The 20,254-nt window shown below is 36.9% G+C and overlaps 1 protein-coding gene and 1 pseudogene across 7 annotated transcripts in view; one reads left to right on the top strand and one right to left on the bottom strand.

Moving 5' to 3' along the window:
* Positions 1 to 20,254, bottom strand: part of RUNDC3B (RUN domain containing 3B) — a 157,112-nt gene that overhangs the window by 112,869 nt on the left and 23,989 nt on the right. For all 7 annotated transcript variants that reach the window (XM_068549939.1, XM_068549941.1, XM_068549944.1 and 4 more), the window contains exon 2: positions 18,009 to 18,124. In XM_068549939.1, the coding sequence (XP_068406040.1) occupies positions 18,009 to 18,124 (116 nt within the window). The remainder of the gene's footprint in view (positions 1 to 18,008; positions 18,125 to 20,254) is intronic.
* On the top strand, positions 1,968 to 3,421 carry LOC137768430 (sugar phosphate exchanger 3 pseudogene; annotated as a pseudogene).

Here is a 20,254-nt window from a genome sequence, read left to right as displayed (position 1 = left end):
AGCAACTATATACCAATAAAACAGACAGCCTAGAAGACATGGACAAATTCTTAGAAACATACAACCTTCCAAGCCTGAGCCAGGAAGAAATAGAAAATATAAACAGATCAATCACAAGTAATGAAATTGAAACTGTGATTAAAAATCTTCCAACAAACAAAAGTCCAGGCTTCACAGGTGAATTCTATCAAACATTTAGAGAAGAGCTAACACCCATCCTTCTCAAACTCATCCAAAAAATTGCAGACGAAGGAACACTCCCAAGCTCATTCTATGAGCCCACCATCACGCTGATACCAAAACCAGACAAAGATACCACAAAAAGAGAAAATTACAGGCCAATATCACTGATGAACATAGATGCAAAAATCCTCAACAAAATACTAGCAAACCAAATCCAACAATACACTAAAAGGATCATACACCATGGTCAAGTGGGATTTATCCCAGGGATGGAAGGATTTTTCAATATACACAAATCAAACAGTGTGATACACCACATTAACAAACTGAAGAATAAAAACCATATGATCATCTCAATAGGTGCGGAAAAAGCTTTTGACAAAATTCAACATCCATTTATGATAAAAGCTCTCCAGAAAGTGGGCATAGAGGGAACCTACCTCAACATAATAAAGGCCATATACAACAAACTCACAGCTAACATCATTCTCAATGGTGAAAAACTGAAAGCATTTCCTCTAAGATCAGCAACAAGACAACAATGTCCACTCTTGTCACTTTTATTCAACATAGTTTTGGAAGTCCTAGCCACAGCAATCAGAGAAGAAAAAGAAATAAAAGGAATCCACATTGGGAAAGAAGAAGTAAAACTGTCAGTGTCTGCAGATGACATGATACTTTAAATATAAAATCCTAAAGATGCTACCAGAACACAACTAGAGCTCATCAATGAATTTGGTAAAGTTGCAGGATACAAAATTAATACACAGAAATCTCCTGCATTCCTATATACTAACAATGAAAGATCCGAAAGAGAAATTAAGGAAACAATCCCATTTACCACTGCATCTGAAGGCAGAAAGAGAAAAACAAATATCGTATACCATTGCATCAAGAAGAATAAAATACCTAGTAATAAACCTACCTAAGGAGGCAAAAGACTTATATTCAGAAAACTATAAGATGCTGATGAAAGAAATCAAAGATGACACAAACAGATGGAAAGATATACCATGTTCTTGGATTGGAAGAATCAATATTGTGAAAATGACTATACTACCTTAAGCAATCTACAGATGCAATGCAACCTGTATCAAATTACCAATGGTATTGTTCACAGAACTAGAACTAAAAATTTTACAGTTTGTATGGAAACACAAAAGACCCTGAATAGCCAAAGCAATCTTGAGAAAGAAAAATGGAGCTGGAGGAATCAGCTAACTAACTTCAGACTATACTACAAGCCTACAGTAATCAACACAGTAAGGTACTGGCACAAAAACAGAAATATAGATCAATGTACAATGATAGGAAGTCCAAAGATAAATCCACACACCTATGGTCACCTTATCTTTGATAAAGGAGTCAAGAATTTATAATGGAGAAAAGACAGTCTCTTCAATAAGTGGTGCTGGGAAAACTAGACAGCTACATGTAGAAGAATGAAATTAGAACATTCTCTAACACAATATACAAAAATAAACTCAAAATGGATCAAAGACCTAAATGTAAGGCCAGATACTATAAAACTCTTAGAGGAAATCAGTCGGCAGTCGGAACACTGTTTGACATAGATCACAGCAATATCTTTTTGGATCTACCTCCTAGAGTAATGAAAATAAAAACAAAAACAAACAAATGTGAGTGGCGGGGTTGCAGGCGCAGTGGAGTGAGCGGAGCAGCCGGCTGGAGCACGACGACTACTGCAGGACTCAGAAGAAATGACGTAAACGATTCATTATCCAGCCTTTAAGGTCAAGGTGAGAAGGAAGGTCAGGAGGAACATGGCCTGGCCAAATATTTTTCAAAGAGGAACTTTTCTCTCCCGGTTCAGCCATCATCATGTGCTCATGTTCCTGCTCACCTTCTTCAGTTACTCGTTGCTCCACGCATCAAGAAAAACACTTAGCAATGTCAAAGTCAGTATCTCTAAGCACTGGACCCCAAGTGCCTTTAACAAGTCAACTGAACTGCCTGTAGAGGTCTGGAGCAGCAACCTTTTGTTTCCCAGTGCAGAGGAAGCCACTCTTTTCCTCTCCTACGCTGTGGGCCTTTTCATCAGCGGTATCGTCAGGGATCAGCTTAATTTGTGATGGGTTCTGTCTTCTGGCACGTGCTCCTCTGCATTAGTGGTGTTTGTCTCTGGCACTCTCACAGAATGGCTGCATTTCTACAACAAGGGGCTGTACTGCAGCCTGTGGATCATGAATGGCCTGCTGCAGTCCACTGGTTGGCCCTGTGTGGTTACTGTTATGAGCAAATGGTTTGGGAAAGCCGGACGAGGAGTTGCCTTTGGTCGGTGGAGTGCCTGTGCCTCAGTGGGCAATATTTTGGGAGCGTGTCTAGCTTCTTCTGTTCTGCAGTATGGTTATGAGTATGCCTTTGTGGTGACAGTGGCTGTGCAGTTTGCTGGTGGGATCATCATCTTCTTTAGACTCCTGGTGTCACCCAAAGAAATTGGTCTCCCAGGTATTGAGGCAGAAGATTTTGAAGAAGACTTGCACAGGCCATTAATTAATGGTGCTGAAAATGAAGATGAAGCTCATCCTAATTATTCAATCCAAGAAGGCAAGAGTGTTACCCAAGTCAAGGCGATAAGCTTTTACCAGGCTTGTTGCCTTCCCGGAGTTATAGCATATTCACTGGCCTGTGCCTGCTTGAAGTTAGTGAATTACTCCTTCTTCTTCTGGTTGCCCTTTTATCTGAATAATAACTTCGGATGGAAGGAGCCTGAAGCCGACAAGCTGTCCATTTGATACAATGTTGGAGGAATTATTGGTGGAACTCTGCAAGGCTTCATCTCCGATGTGCTACAGAAGAGAGCCCCAGTGTTAGCTCTCAGTCTGCTTCTGGCAGTCAGGTCCCTCGTTGGATGTAGTCATTCTCCAAACAATAAGTCTATCAATGCACTTCTGATGGTTGTCACAGGATTTTTTATTGGTGGACCTTCTAATATGATTAGCTCTGCTATTTCTGAGGACCTGGGTCATCAAGAGCTGATCCAAGGGAGCAGTGAGGCTCTGGCGATCATCACAGAATAGTTGATGGAACCGGGAGCACTGGAGCTGCGGTGAGCCAGTATTTAGTGTCTTTGATCCAGGACAACCCAGGATGGATGTGGGTTTTCTACTTTTTCATTCTTACGACTATTTGCACAATTCTATTTATTTCACCATTAATAGTGAGGGAAATATGCTATCTTATGCAAGGACGACAAGCTCGCATATTGAGTGAGTGACCAGTGCCCACAAAAGAGCAAGAAAAATAGGAGACACATCAGGACTATTTCTTTTCATTCACCTTATTTTGGGGTTGTCTTAAGAGCTCCAACATAACCTCAGACTGTCAAGCCTCTTTCAACAGTGTCAGCCACCGGAGATGCTGACCAGAGTGAAGGCTGGGCTGCTTTTCTACACGACAGGAATTATTGTTAATGATTTTTATCGCTGTTGTTTCATGAATGTACTGAATGGCCTATGAATCTGCCAGCGTCTTTGTTGGCCTGTGGAGGTTTATCCTTTTAAACGTAAATGCTGTATTGGACTTGGACCCTAGTTCTCCAGCCTGGAAAGCTGAGTGACCACGAGGCATTCATGCATGGTTTGTATCAACGACATGCTCCACAAACAGAAAGGATCGTTGCATTCTGCTTGGTCATGAGTTTGCAGAGAGTGGCTCATCTCTGACACATCAAATCTGGATAAAGCACTCCAGCCAGGCCCAGTGTAAGCCTGCCTTGGACAGAGAATCCCTTTGTTAACCACGGTGGGAAAAATCACACTACATGCTGATTGGCTCTCACTCTGTATCTGCTCTAAAGTCATTCAGCTCCAGAAGCAGAAATACCTTCAAATGATTGCCAACTTGCTCTCCTCGGTCTTCTTCATTCAGAATTCCCTTTGACTCCTGGAAGTCTTTAGTCTTCCTTTCAAGGACCATAAGGTACCTCAATTGTGAACATTCCAGTGTGTAATTTACAACCGAAGTACTCAACCCCAGATTTGTTCTCTGGGAACTTTAGGATCCACTAGGAAGGTAACCGGCTTAGCGCTATTTTCAGAGGATTGATCTCTGTCACAACCGGGTTCCTTGCGTTACCTCAGCTGAAGACTAGAATTAGAGAAAGAAGAAAGACCTTTTGGCCCTATAAGCATTAAGTATGTGACACTGAATCACATTAATGGATTACTAGGGCCTGAGGCATCTCTAGGTATCTATTCTTTAGAAGTTTGTAGAATATATGTCTTCAAGGCTGTGAATTCTATACTAATTATCAATATTTTAAGGTCATACTGTATATATATTTTAAATTATGGAAATTAACAGGCGAAAAATGTGCAATTTTGAGGGCTGCCTAATTTGCATTGGGTTATGGAATATTTTTCAACCTCTTGCTTTATACTCTTAAATGTGGTGTGTTTATGAACTTGCTAATTTATTTAATCAAGCAGATTCCCAATCAGTTAATTGCTCATTACTGACAAAAAGGGAAAATACAAAACACAGAAAGGGAAAATAAACTGACTTTTATAGTAAAAAAAATAAAAAAAACAAATGTGACCTAATTAAACTTAAGAACTTTTGCACAGCAAAGGAAACCATAAACAAAACGAAAAGACAACCCACAAAATGGGAGAAAATATTTGCAAATAAAGCGACCCACAAGGGATTAATCTCCAAAATATACAAACAGTTCATGCAGCTCAATATAAAAACAAACAACAACTCAATCAAAAAATAGGTGGAAAATCTAAATAGACGTTTCTCCGAAGAAGACATACAGATGGCCAAAAAGCACATGAAAAGATGCTCAACATCACTAATTATCAGAGAAATGCAAATCAAAACTACAATGAGGCGCTTCCCTGGTGGCGCAGTGGTTAAGAATCCGCCTGCCAATGCAGGGGACACAGGTTTGAGCCCTGGTCTGGGAAGATCCCACATGCCACGGAGCAACTAAGCCCATGCGCCACAACTACTGAGACTGTGCTCTAGAGCCCAGGAGCCACAACTCCTGAAGCCCGGGCGCCTAGAGCCCATGCTCTACAACAAGAAAAGCCACCGCAATGAGAAGCCCGTGCACCGCAATGAAGAGTAGCCCCTGCTCACCACAACTAGAGAAAGTCCGCGCACAGCAACAAAGACCCAATGCAGCCGAAAATAATAAATAAATAAAATAAATAAAAATTTTAAAATACCTTCAAAAAAAAAACTACAATGAGGTATCACCTCACACCAGACAGAATGGCCATCATCAAAAAATCTGCAAACAATAAATGCTGGAGAGGGTGTGGAGAAAAGAGAACCCTCTACACTGTTGGTGGGAATGTAAGTTGGTACAATCAGTATGGAGAACAGTATGGGGGTTCCTTAAAAAACTAAAAATAGAACTACCATATGATCCAGCAATCCCACTCCTGGGCATATACCCAGAGAAAACCGTAATTCGAAAAGATACATGCACCCCAGTGTTCACTGCAGCCCTATTTACAAGAGCCAAGACATGGAAGTAACCTAAATGTCCACTGACAGAGAAACGGATAAAGAAGATGTAGTACATATATACAATGGAATATTACTCAGCCATAAAAAAAGAACAAAATAACGCCATTTGCAGCAACATGGACGGACCTAGAGATTATCATACTATGTGAAGTAAATCAGACAGAGAAAGACAAATATCATATGATATCACATATATGTGGAATCTAATAAAAAATACCAATGAGCTTATTCACAAAACAGAAACAGACTCACAGATCTTGAAATCAAACTTATGGTACAAAAGGGGAAATGTGGGGGGAAGTGATAAATTAGGAGATTGGGATTAACATAAACACACTACTATATATAAAATAGATAATAAGGACCTACTGTATAGTGCAGGGAACTCGACTCAATATTCTGTAATAACCTATATGGGAAAAGAATGGATATATGTATATGTATAACTGATTCACTTTGCTGTACACCTGAAACTAACACAACACTGTAAATCAACTATATTCCAATCTAAAAAAAAAACTAACTTTTAACAGTCTACTTAGAGTTAATATTTTACCATTTCAAGTATAATATATGACCACATAGGTCCCTTTACTTTCCCCTCTTTGTTTTAAATGTCATTTACATTATATATGCAAACATTGAAACCTCTCAAGAAATGTTGTAATTTTTGCTTTCAACAGTTATATTTTAAAAATCTTGAAGGAAAAAAAACTGTTATATTTTCTCAGACATTTACCATTTCTGTTGCTCTTTCTTCATTCACAAAGTTCTAAGTTTCCTTGGTATCATCTCCTTTTAGTCTGAAGAACTTTCGCTAGCACTTCTTTTAGACCAGGTCTACTGGTAACAATTCTTACTTTTCCTTCATCTGAGTATTTCTTTATTTTGCCTTCATCTCTGAGGTATGTTTTCACTGCATACAGAATTCTGAGTTGGCAGTTCTTTGCTTTCAGAATTTTAAGATGTTCTTCCCCTCTCTTCTGTGGTTCCTGATGAAAAACCTATAGTCATTTGAATTGTTGCTCCCTGTACATAATGTACTATATTTCTCTGTCTGCTTTCGAGATTTTTTATCTTTTATTTTCAGAAGTTTAGTTATGATGTATCTGGGAGTGCTTAACTTTGAGTTTACCTTTTCAGAGGTTTGCTAAGCTTCTTGGACGAATAAGTTTATGCCTTTCCCAGATCCAGGAACTTATAGCTTTTTTTTTTTTTTTTTTTTTAACGTATTTTCTGCACCAATCTCTTGCCCCTCTCCTTCTGGGATTCCAATGATGCAAACATTGTATCTTCTGCTATTGTCCAACAGGTCCCTGAGGCTCTGGTTCTTCAGTTTGGATAATTTCTATTGATCTATTTTCAAATTCATACACAGCTCTATTATCTCCACTCTGCTATAGAACCCCACCTAGTAAATGTTTTATTTCAGATATTTTACTTTTATGTTCTGAAATTTCCATGTGGTCCTTTATGAGGTTTTTATTTCTCAATTCAGAACTTCTATTTTTCTATTCATTTCAAGAATATTTACCTTACATCATGGAGCATGGTTTTAATGGTTGATTTAACGTCTTTGCCTGATAACTCATCTCGGGATTGGCATCTTTGATTGTCTTTTCCTCTGACAATTGGTCATATTTTCCTGGTTCTTTGTATATGAAGTAACTTTAAGTTTTACACTGGATGTTTTAAATATTATCTTTAGACTCTAAATCCTATTAAAATCCCTAAAATACATTGATTTTTGTTTTGTTTTGTTTTGTTTTGGTAGGCAATCGACCCAGTTAGATTCAGATAACCAAGTTCTTCCTTGCTTTATGTGGGCAGTGGTTACAATGTAAGTTCAGTTTGTAAAGCCTTAGCTATGCTTCTTTGGGCCTTACTGATACATATGCCGCTCTGGGATTTGGGGGGTGGCTTGTATCCTAGCTCAGTCCTCACATTCTTGGGTGTGAGGCCAGAACTTCTGCTGATCATTACATACAGAATTAGGGCATTCCCCTTTCCAGTGCTCTCTTCCCTGATAGACTCTCCAGCCCCCAGATCCTTCCTTTTCCTGATTACTCTAGCCTAATAAAAAGTTTTAGAGGTTTAACCTCTCACACTATGGCACAATCCTCGGCAACTCAAGCTGCTCTTGGGGGAAAGCAGCAAGAAAAAAGAGAAAAAATGGGAAGCCTCATACTCTCTGGCTCACAGAGGGACCTCCTCCAGATACTCTGGCCAGGAAGAGAAGGTTACTGTTGGAGTTTTTGCTGTCTGCATCCATAGCACAATTAAAGACAAAGGGCCCCTCACTCAGGTCAAGGCTGAGGACATAGGAGGGAAAAAAATACAAAGGACACTCATTCCTATGATGGTTCTTCTTCAAATTTTGATCTCTCTCCCCAAGCTGGCTGCTATTGTTTACTTTCCAAAGTATATAAGTAGTTGCTTTTTGTATTCTGTCCAGAGTTTTTAGCTGCAGTCGGTAGAAGAGTGCTGTGGGCTGAACTGATTCCCCCCGAAGTCTTATGTTGAAACCCTAATACCCAATGTGACTATATTTGGAGATGGGGCCTATAAAGAGGTAATTAATGTTAAATGAGGTCATAAGGGTAGGGTCCTGATCCTGTAGGGTTAGTGTCCTTATAAGAAGGGACACCAGAAAGCACTCTCATTCTCTCTTTCTCTCTGCCATCTGAGGACACAGCAAGACGGCAACCATCTACAAGCCAGGAAAAGAGTTCTCACCAGAATCTCAATCAACCAGCACCTTGGTCTTGGACTTCCCAAGCTCCAGAACTGTGAGAACTAAATTTATGTTGTTTAAGCCACCCAGTCTGTGGTATTTTGTCCTGTCAGCCCAAGCATGCTAAGACAGAGAGTTAGGGTAGTAGTGGACTTACTCCACCTTCTCTAGCATCATAAGTTGAGTTAACTTTTTGAATTGTAACTTTTTGAAGGCTATAGTATGGTAAAGTGTACGGCATACTAAAAGACATAAGATAAACAGAACCCATGCTGTCTGAAAAAGGATACAGTAGAAAAATAAGGCAAGTTTTCTTAGGAAAATTTCCAGAGCTAAGAAAAATGAAATAGAGAGTTTAGAATGCAGTAATACATAGAAGAGGAAGGAGAAAAACCACCTGTAGGAAAAGCTTATTAAGAACTGGCTAGAAGGGAATAAAGAGGAAACAGAAGAGTGCAACTGAAGTGGAAATTGAAATGGTTACTCAAGTAATAGTTTCAGTGGGTAATAACCAGGAATAGACCTCATTGTCAAGTAGAAAAAAACCTTATATCTACAGGAACAAAAAAGTATTTAAAAGCCAGGGCTAGAGGATGGAAATGGGTGAATTTATGTATAAAAAGGGAAATAGGAAAAAGGTAGGATCTAAACGTAAAAAAATATATAATACATTATATACTGTATTACCTAAATATGAATATATATAATGTAGTGATTATATATTACTATAGCATTGTGATATATAATATACAGATATATACACCTGTCTGAGTATTTTTTAATTAAAAAATTTTTTAATTACATGACAATAGAAACTATCTAAAAGGAACTAATGAATACTTACTATTGGTGCCAGACTTGTTTTACCTCAACATTATACACTTTGACCGTTAAGTTTAACTGCTCACTCAAATCAACAACAAAGGGCAATGATAATTTTCAAAGAAAAGAAGAGAAAGTTTTAGAACTCTCTTTAGCGATAGCAAGAATTGGTCTTTCAAGTGGGAAACATGGAATTTTAGGAAAATCTTTCCTCCCAACACAAAACAAAAGAAAATTAGAAATGCTGGATAAAATATAATAGATACGCTTTTAAACACAGCAAGCACACGAAGAAACCCACAGAAATACTTAAGAGGCTAAAAATGAAAAATAAACAGAAAATAAGGGAATTTACAAAAACCCTAAAACTGGCATCAAATAGACTCAAAATACAGACAGCAAAAATAGACATATCTACCAGAATAACTTGATAAATCCATCAGAATAATAAAATAGTTTAAAATTTCTAAGTTATTAACAGATCAAACTGACAAAAATGCGACTAGCATTTGAAAAACATAATCAACAGTTAGAGAATAAACATTCTTCTCAATATGGAACATTATTTAAAACTAATCATAAACTAGGCCATTAAGCAAATCTTACAAATTTCAAAAAATCTGCCATACAGACCAAATTCTCTGACCATAATTCAATTACCATAGAAGTAAAAATGAAAAGCTAAAAGCTCCTATTTTCAGAAACATTAAAACTAAACTTCCAAATAACACATAAGCCAAAGAAGAAATAATAATGAAAAGTAGAAATTACTTAAAAATGAATATTAGTAAACATAATACATATCCAAACTTGTAAATGTAGCCAAAGCAGTATTTGGAGAGGAGGAAATCAACAAAGCCAAAAATTAATTATTTGAAAGACTAATAAAATGAACAAATCTCTAGCAATAGTGCTCATGAAAAAAGAGAAAAATAACTAATAATCAATATTAGGGATGCAAAAGGGGACATCTGTGTAGAAAATAATACCAGGTATTCACTAATGGAGCTTTTGTTTCGTTCTTTAACAGCAGACTGAATTAAATGCAGATGGCCCTCTGCATCCATGGATTCAACCAACCATGCATGGAAAAAAATTTTTTTTTAATTCCAGACAGTTCCAAAAAGCAAAACTTGAATTTGCCAGGTGCTGGCAATTATCTACATAGCATTTACATTGTATTAAGTATTACTAGTAATCTAGAGATGATTCAAACTATACGGGAGGACGTGCGTAAGTTATATGCAAAGGTTACACCATTTTATATAAGGGATTTGCACATCTGCGGATTTTGGTATCCAGGGGGTCCTGGAATCAATCCTCCATGGATATTGAAGAACAACTGTGTACCATATCCTTCAGAGGAGGGGGACAGCTGGCAAACGATGAGGGTAGGGAGCGGGTTTTTTTTAAAAAGCAGAATCTTAGCTTTTAACAATGCCATAAGAATGAATATGTGACTTATCTTTAGATCTCTTCAGTGAGCTTTGACTTTTTTAAACCATTCACAGTTGAATTCATCTACTTTAAGTGTGTCACACTGAAATGAAAAATGGCAACTAACTAGAAAGTAAATAATTAAGAGGATACAGAAGAAATTGACAACTGTAGAACGGAACATAGAATAGAGAAATCAACAACCTAAACAGACCTATAAGCATCAAAGAAGGTAAATTAGCCGTTAAAGTGCACTTGTGCATGCACACCACCCCGTGCTGCTTGACCCAGAGTTTTTACTGGCAAATTCTCCCTAACAGACGATTCCAAGCTCATGCAAAATTCTTCCAAAGAATAATAAAAGATAAAACACCTTCATTTATTTAATGAGGTGATATAATCTTGATAACAAAAACCAAAACAAGTACCAAACAGAAAAATGACAAATTTTGCTCATAAACTCAGAATCAAAACTAAATCCTAAAGTATAGTAAAACAATACATGAGGTTCAAGTTAGATTTTTCCCAAGTATACATGGATGAATTAACATTAGAAAAACTGTTGATGCAATTCTTCACATTACAAAATTAAAGGAGACTGCTGGTTCCGGAAAAGATAAAGCAGATGTACTCTCCTCCGGTTAAATACAACCAAAAACCCTGGATATTACATGCAAAAAAAAAACCGTAAGAAGATTCTGAAGGTGGAGAATAAAAGGAAGATTGGCTAGGGACCTTGGAACTCAAGAAATGACACAGCAGTTAAGTCCCTTTGCCTTGTCTATCCCAGACTGTGTGCTGGACAAAGCAGCAACCTGAAACAACAGACTTGCCTTCTCCTCTTGAGTTTTCTAAATTAAATTTGATGGTGGAAACAAAAATTATAACACTAATTCTAAATGTATGTACAGGAAATATCTAAAACAATTATAAATGGGGGAGAGTAATGTCTATGAAGAAAGGTAAGGTTTTTAAATTTCAGACTGGAAAATGATGACACTAACAGACTGTGACAAGTTATGTATATATAATGTAATACCTAGAACAACCACTAAAAAATATACACAAAGAGATACATTCAAAAAGACTAGAGATGAATAAAAATGGAATTCTAAAAAATTTTCAAGTAACTCACAGGAAAATAGGAAAAAGGGAACAGAGAAACCAAAAACAGAGGAAACAAACAGAAAACTACAAAAAAAAATGGAAAGCCTATTGTATTTACCCACATTCTTGTTTACCATGTTCTTCCTTCCTTTTAAAAGTTCCTTCTTTTATGACTCACTTCTGCTTAAAGAGGGTTCTTTAGCCACAGTTTTAGAATAAGTCTGCTGGCGATACATTCCCTTAGTTTTCCATCATCTGAGAATGTCTAGATATTCCCTTCATTACTGAAGGTTATTTCTGCTGGATATAGGATTGTGTGTGGACATTTTACTTTCAGCACTTGACAGAAATGCTTCCATGGTTTCTGATGAGAAATCTGTTATCATTCAAATTGTTTTTCCCTTATAGACAAGGTATCATTTCCCTCTGGCTACTTTTCAACATTTTCTCTGTCTTTATTTCTAAAAAGTTTAATTATAATGTGCTGTGGCATGTATTTCTTTGGATACACTCGGTGATCCACTTAGGTTCTTGAATCTGTATGTTTACCTCTTTCACCAAATTTGAGAAAATTTCAGCCATTATTTCTTTGAGTACATTTTCAGTCTTTTCCTCTTTCACCTCTCCTTTCAGGACTCTGATGACAGGAATTTTAGATCTTTTGTTATGGTCCCACAGATCCCTGAGGCTTTCTTCTTTTTTTTTTTTTTTCAGTCTCTTATTTCTAATTTTAGATTATTTTGAGTCTCTGTTATTTGATTAGGAAATTTCTATTGTTTTGTCTTCCAGTTCACTGATTCTTTCTTCTTTCCCCTCCATTTTCCTGTTGAGCCTATCCACTGAGCTTAATTTGGTTTTGTACTTTTCCATATCAAAATTTCCATTTGCTTCTTCTTTTTACCTTCTATTTCTTTGCTGAGGTTTTCTATTTTTTCACTTGTTTCAAGTGTCTTTGGAATTGCTCAGTGAAGCATTTTTGTCATGACTGATTTGTGATCTTTGTCAGTAATTCTACCACCTTTTATCATTTCAGTGTTGACATCTATTGTCTTTTGTTACGCAACTTGTGATCTTCCTGGTTCTTGGTATGAAAAGTGATCTTCAAATGAAACCTGGATATGTTCATACTATGTTATGAGACTATGATTTTATTTAAACCTTCTGTTTGTTTGTTTTAAATCATTTATTTATTTTTGGCTGCATTGGGTGTTCATTGCTTCGTGCAGGCTTTCTCTGGTTGTGGAGAGCGGGGCTACTCTTTGTTGCGGTGTGCAGGCTTCTCATTGCAGTGGCTTCTCTTGTTGCGGAGCATGGGCTCTACGTGCACGGGCTTCAGTAGTTGGGGCACGCGGGCTCAGGAGTTGTGGCTCACAGGCCTTAGAGCGCAGGCTCAGTAGTCGTGGCACACGAGCTTAGTTGCTCCGCAGCATGTGGGATCCTCCCGGGGCAGGGATTGAACCCATGTGCCCTACATTGGCAGGCGGATTCTTAACCACTGCGCCATCTGGGAAGTTCCTAAACCTTCTGTTTTAACTGGCTTTCTATGACACTGCTCCAGCAGGGGAAGGTCGGAGGGTGGAGGGCACCACATTTCATTACTGGCAAGTGGAGGGAGAAGTCCAAGTTTCCCGGCTGGCCTTCATTGACACTTGAAGGAGGGGTCCTCATTACCGCTGGGTGGAGGTGGGAGTACAGGCTGGCTGACAATGCACTGAGGGTAGCCTTGTCACCTGCTGGGTGATGGTCAAAGATATAACTCTCCAATACACCTCTTCTGACACAACCTCATTACTGCTGGGTGGGGATGAAAGTCCAGGCTCTCCATTGACACGGTGTGGGGGCAGGTGAGAAGAGAAGGCTCACAACCAGCGAAGAGGGAAGAAGTGCCAGCTCTCTGCTTGGTCTTTTTTGATACCACACTGTGGTGGTGTTGAGATACTCTGTTACAGTCTCATGAGGGTGGACTTCTAGGTTCTCCATTCAGCCTCTTCAGGCCTGGCTAGGGGTAGGGCCACAGTTTTTCTGTGATATTTGGCTAAAGTAGAGCAGATACTGTCTAAAAGTGTTCTGTCTTGCCAGGCTGTTCTATTCCTGGTCCTTTAGCTCGAGAGAGTAGGTCCTCGTCAGACTGTGTGTTTGTGTGTGTGTACGTGCGCTTGCTGATGTCTGCAAGCTACTCGCTTATCCAGTACTCAGTGTCGGACGTAAAGCAACCAGAAAATCCAAGAAACCCACCACCATGCCCTTCTTAAGGTCCTGAAGTCCCTAGACTTCTTCTCCCTACCTTTCAGAGTCTTGTGTTTTATAGGTCCAGGGTTTTGGATTATAGTAAATGGGAGAAATAGGGGAAAGTATGTTCACTTTATCTTCCTGGAAGTAGAATTTCATTTTTATAGCCACCTCATTTATCTCTAAAGTGAATGATGAAGAAAATAATACTGCATTTATTCTTTTCAAACTTGATCTCAGGCAACTAATTTAGAGAATCTAAAACATAAAACAAGCAATTTTTTTAAAGCCTTGGGATTTTACTTGGCCTTAATTTCAATGTGAACAAAAGTGTGATGTGGGAATCAAAAAGTCACTGTAATCTCACATTACAGAAGTTAGCCTATCTGAAGCACTTTACTCAGCTTTGAGTACCACATTTTAAGATCTCGGTAAACCAGTGATAAACCAGAAGAATAACTAAGACTATAGTGGTTCCAGAAGATCGAAATAACTAGAGATACTTTACCTGGAAGAAAGAAAAAGGGTAACTAAGGAGAAAGGATTATAGAATAGCAATCTTTTAATATTTATGAGGCTCACAATTTTAAAAAGAGGCAGAAAAGCACAGTCAGATAAGTTGGCTTCTTATACATAAGAATTTTCTAACAATCTGAACTGCCCCAAAATTGATGGCCCTACTTTACTGTCCTAAGTTCCCCAATATCAGAAGGATTAAAGCAAAGACTGTATGTCCACCGGTTGGAAATATCATTGAGTGGATGGCTTCAGTAGGAGGGAAACTAGAGTAGTGATTTTTAAGCTATGATTCACGGCGCTGCCTGAAGTGGTGCTGTGGAACTGGAGTGTGACTGCTGCCGAGCTGACAAAATGCCCGATTTCCCTACTCAGCTTCAACCAGACCTTCCACTTATATGTCTAGCATCTGCAGTGTCTTTTATTAGGGGAGATGGGAGTGGGCTGGAGAGAAGGATTATGCTTTAAAGTAAAAGTTCAAAAATGACTGAACTGAAGACATGAACTAAGGCCTCTTTGAATTTTATATTCTGTGATTAATTCTTTTTTTCCTTTTTTAAAGGAAATAAATAGTTTTTATTTATTATTATTATTTTTAACATCTTTATTGGAGTATAACTGCTTTACAATGGTGTGTTAGTTTCTGCTGTATAACAAAGTGAATCAGCTATACATATACATATATCCCCATATCTCTTCCCTCTTGCGTCTCCCTCCTACCCTCCCTATCCCACCCCTCTAGGTGGTCACAAAGCACCGAGCTGATCTCCCTGTGCTATGCGGCTGCTTCCCACTAGCTATCTATTTTACATTTGGTGGTGTATTAATTCTTAGTTCTCAAATATAGTCCAGAAAAGTAAGATCAACTTATTAAGGAATTACTGCAAACAAGATTAATATATGTGGTTTTAAAAGCCTCCTTGTTTTTCAATAATGGGGCTGTTAGAATGAATGAAGCTCTCCCCTTTACCTGTGTCAGCACAGCCTATATTGTGTCTGGGGATGAATTTTGGTTTTCTCTGAAAAAAATTGATAAACTAAACACCCTTTTATTTCAAAAATAAAAAGTAGTTAGAGAAAAGTAAATCTTATAAACCCATGAAGTTATACATTTTAAATTTGTACTTCTATCAAGAAAAACATTGAAAAAATGAGTTGTTATAATAACTAAATTTTAAGTGAACACACTGTACTATTGAAATAATTATATAACTTCTCAGGACTTCCCTGGTGGTCCAGTGGGTAAGACTCCGTGCTCCCAATGCAGGGGGCCCGGGTTCAATCCCTGCTCGGGGAAGTAGATCCCACATGCATGCCGCAAATAAGAGTTCGCATGCCGGAACTAAGAGTCTGCATGCCACAACTAAACATGCCGCAAAGAAGATCCCGCCTGCCGCAACTAAGACCCGGCACAGCCAAAATAAATAAATAGATATTAAAAAAACCAAAAAACCAAAACATAAAAACCTCCCAAATAATTATATAACTTCTCCAAAAGTAAAAGTAATTTGTTACATATTAGAATACCAAAAAATGGGCAATATTATATGAAGTTTCTAGACACTTGAATCTTTAATAAACTACCTCATCTTGAGAGTTACAGATCATTTCATAATTCATATCTATAGTAATAACAGTGACCACCATAGTCGACCTATAGGAACTTTTTTTTTTTATTTTAAATTTTTAAATTTATTTCTGACATGTGGGATCTTAGTTCCCCGACCAGGGATCGAACCCATGCCCCCTGCAGTGGAAGTGTGGAGTATTAACCACTGGACCACCAGGGAAGTCCCAACAGGAACTTTTTTTAAAAAGCATGTTTTGAATTATTAATCTTACCTAGCTTAAAAAATTCACACTAACCTCATTGGATCATCTTTCTTACTGTCTTACTGTCATACTCGTGGAATTCTTATCCGTAAATCAACTAGAGATTCTATTCTCAATACAGTAGTTCACTGGCTTCTCAGAAATAACGTTCATGGTGACGAAGTAAGTCTAAAGGCCTATGATCTGTATTTTGCTGAGGCATGACTCAGAAGATGGCACACAGGTGTGCAGGAGGGGTCCACTTATGCGGTAGTTAGTCAACCCCGTAACTCAGCACGGCTATATCAACACAGTCTAATTGTTTTCTGTTGCAGTTGTTTACGTATTTTGTGAGCGAATTAAATGCTAAATGGTACACTAAATCAAGGGAATTGAGGTCTTATGATAAAACCCTTGGAACATTAAGATACATCAAGCTCTGCTGTATTTGATGTGTTTTAAAGTATTATTTATAAAATTATGTATAAAATTTTAAAATACGATCACCACACAATACAGTAACCATGACAATATTTCAAAATACTTTCAGACGCTCTGCGTTCATAAAAACTTATTTTCTCATAAAAGGTAACACATTAATGGCAGAAATTTTAGAAAACACAGAACAGCAAAATAAGAAAAATAAATAACCCTTTAAAAATAGAGAACAACAAACTTTTAACAGAAAAGCACCAGTGATTTTTATGGACCCCATTTTAAATTGCAAAGGGCTGAATGAATTCAGGTTTTGTTTCCCCATTTATTAAATCCAACCATTTGTTATAAGCCCACAGGACTGCTCAACTGATGCTTTCAGCATCATAAAGCACAAAACAGATTAACCTTCAGATTAAATTTGAGATTCTCATAAATTATATTACCACACAGATTACTTATTTGAAACTACTATACCATTAAGATTGTAAAGATAATAAAAACTTAAGTGAAAACATCTAATGATCAAGTCTCCTTTAGGAAAACTAGATAATGGAATTAATGTGATAAAGTTATTATTTATTATTACTAAAATTTATACTACATAATAGTTCTTGATGTTATCAGCTATATTTTACAGATGTTTTAATTTACAGATTTTTAATTTAAAAATATTTTATAATTCTGAGAGACCACAGCTCCCATCTCCCCTTTTAAATTTTAAGAGATTTACATTTCTGACATTAATACATTTACTGATTTATTTTTTTTAAAGTCCAGCATCTCTTTTACATAGCTCTTTTTTAACCTACTTACAGCTAAAAAATTTTCAAAGATTCTGAGTTTAATGAAGAAAAGATTAAGCAAACAAACTTAATGCCTGGATGCTTCTCTGTAAACTAATTAAAATACCATCTAGTAATCTTTGAAGATGGGCTACCTTTTAATTTAAACTTTTATTTTAATTACATATAGAAAGTGATCCTGCTTCTTGTATGTGGCAATTAATATATTCAATATTTTTAATGCATCCTGGAAATGGGTATAAATCCAAGAATAGAGATTCTTTACAGGGACACAGCCAAAAGATTAGACCTTCTAAAATCAGTTTTATGTTTCTCAAGATGCTGCTTGGCTGCTACATACACCATACTGTATGGTTTCTAAAATTTCAACCTTGTTAATATGAGAGCTGTTGGCAGAATAAATAATACATTAGCGCTATTACCTTTCAGCCGGTGACTTAGAATCTGTTCCAAAATAGCGGCAAAATTGTTAAATTCAGGAGAAGAATCATCAATTGTCTCAAAGCAGGACCGATCAATCAGGGTCTTCACAGAAAACCTATGGAAAAAAAGAGATTACGATTGCTTTTAAGTAGACTTGATTCATTCACCTAAATAGGAAAAACTAGAGGAAAGCAATTTGGAGAAGTACTACAGAAATACTTTATAAGATTATATATTCTGAAAACTCCATTTACTCAAATTCACTCTGTCAATAGAAAATTTTACAGAAATATCAGACTTTTCACTTATATATTTACTATCTGTTGACTACATTAAGACTTAGAAATAGTTCACTGTCCACAGAACCATTAAAATCAGAATAAAAAAGATGAACGAAATTATTAAGTTGGAAGTCATAATACTACTTGTAAGAGACTGCAGCGTCAGACCAAAATGTTTCTAAGAGTTTTGGAGCACAAAATGGAATAAAACAGGATGTGAGCATTCATGAGGTGTAGATCCCAAGTTTTTATGAGCTATAATAGGAAAACTTAAAACTCTGTAAAGTGCACTATATTTTTTCTTCTCTTCAGAACGTCCTTTGTCTCTATTTTTGACTGCCAAGTACCAATGCATTTTCCAAGACTCAGATTAAATGCCATCTCTTCAATGAAGAATTATCTTCCTACATATTCCTAGCACAAACTAGCATTTTGTTTGTATTTCCTTTAAGAGATGATTACAATTTATCTTACTGCTGTTACTTGTGTTGTCTAACTCTATTTTATTAGAATATAAATTCCTTCAGGGCAGAAACATAGCTTCTGTGTGTTTATATCTTCCTCAGCACACAGGACAATGCCTTGACCGATGTACTCTGTAAGTACTTGTTGATTTATTTGTAAGATCTATTTTGAAGGCATAGCAAAGAAACATTTAAAGGCCAATGTCACAACAAGACAAAAAGAAAGTTTATGATTTTTAACATGTATACCCTTCCTGTAACCACCACCAGAATCCGGATCTTGAACAGTTCTGTTGCCCCTAGCATTTCCCTCATGCTATCCCTTTATAACCATACCATCCCTTTACAGTCATACCCTATGAAGGGTGATATGTGAGTGCCTAAGTAAAGACAATCAATAGGGTATGAAGAGAAGGGGATAACGATGAGAGTTGTTAAATCATTAGAAATGTAAACTATGAGGGAGATAAAGGAGTATAAATTGTTCCTTAGGTTTTAGGCTTATTGGCAATGCTTATTCAATCAGGACAAAAAATATAGGAGACAAGTATAAAGGCAAATATAAAGAGATTTGTTTATATGAGTTATATCTATCAATATTTACTATATTAGAACTGAGTAATGTCTAAAAGTGATCCCAATAATCAATGGAAAGAATTACAATTATTCTGTGCCCTTTACAAATTTTTGTCAAAATATTAAAAACTCTCTCACTGCCAGTTATTATCTACAGGGAAATGGAAAAAAACAGTCAAACGTATTTATTTACTACACTGTAATTTAGAACATTAGCAATACTGAGAATTAAAGTGTCTTTTTTGTAAAAAAAAAAAAAAACTTATCTAGAGTATTTTGAACACTGCTTGCTTTCTTCTCATTGTATAACTTAAAATACAAGTGAACATGTTTTCTATGCCTGGGCAAATTGTCATATTCTTTTCTAAGTTTGAATCAGTTTCCAACATTTTATCCTTTGCATTTTCAAAGCTGTGAAAATGTCTGAGAGGTCCTATAATGTGAAGGGGTTTTTCAGCATCACTTCTTCTAGGACATCTTCATCCTTTGGTCACAACCACTTTGCTCATTTATATTAATACGTTCGCCTTCAATAATTTCCTCTGACTGAATATCTAAATTATCTTGAACAGCAGCAGTATCAATATTCCCATGATCAACTATTTCTTCTATGGCTCCATTTATGTTCAAGTTTCACTTCCAGCATTAGCACTTTCTGTTTCTTTACCACAGTTTCATCTTTGCTGGCCAATTCACTCTTTCAAATATGCATTTTCATAAAATGACATGTGGGTTTACAAACAGGAGACAAGGAAGCAACACAACTGCAGGTTTTGATTTCTATGTATGAATTCGTAACAGATGCACACTGACCAATCCTAGACAGGCTTTGAAAGAAGTGATGTGATTGGTCACTAACCATGATGTGCATTTTGTTATTTACACAGTGACCCGTGGACTAAAGAGCTACCCGCAAAATTTTAT

This window comes from Eschrichtius robustus, chromosome 8 (genome assembly GCF_028021215.1).
Source record: "Eschrichtius robustus isolate mEscRob2 chromosome 8, mEscRob2.pri, whole genome shotgun sequence".
Classification (NCBI taxonomy): domain Eukaryota; kingdom Metazoa; phylum Chordata; class Mammalia; order Artiodactyla; family Eschrichtiidae; genus Eschrichtius; species Eschrichtius robustus.
Note: the sequence above shows the minus strand (reverse complement) of the source record. Positions and strands in the feature narration are given on the sequence as shown.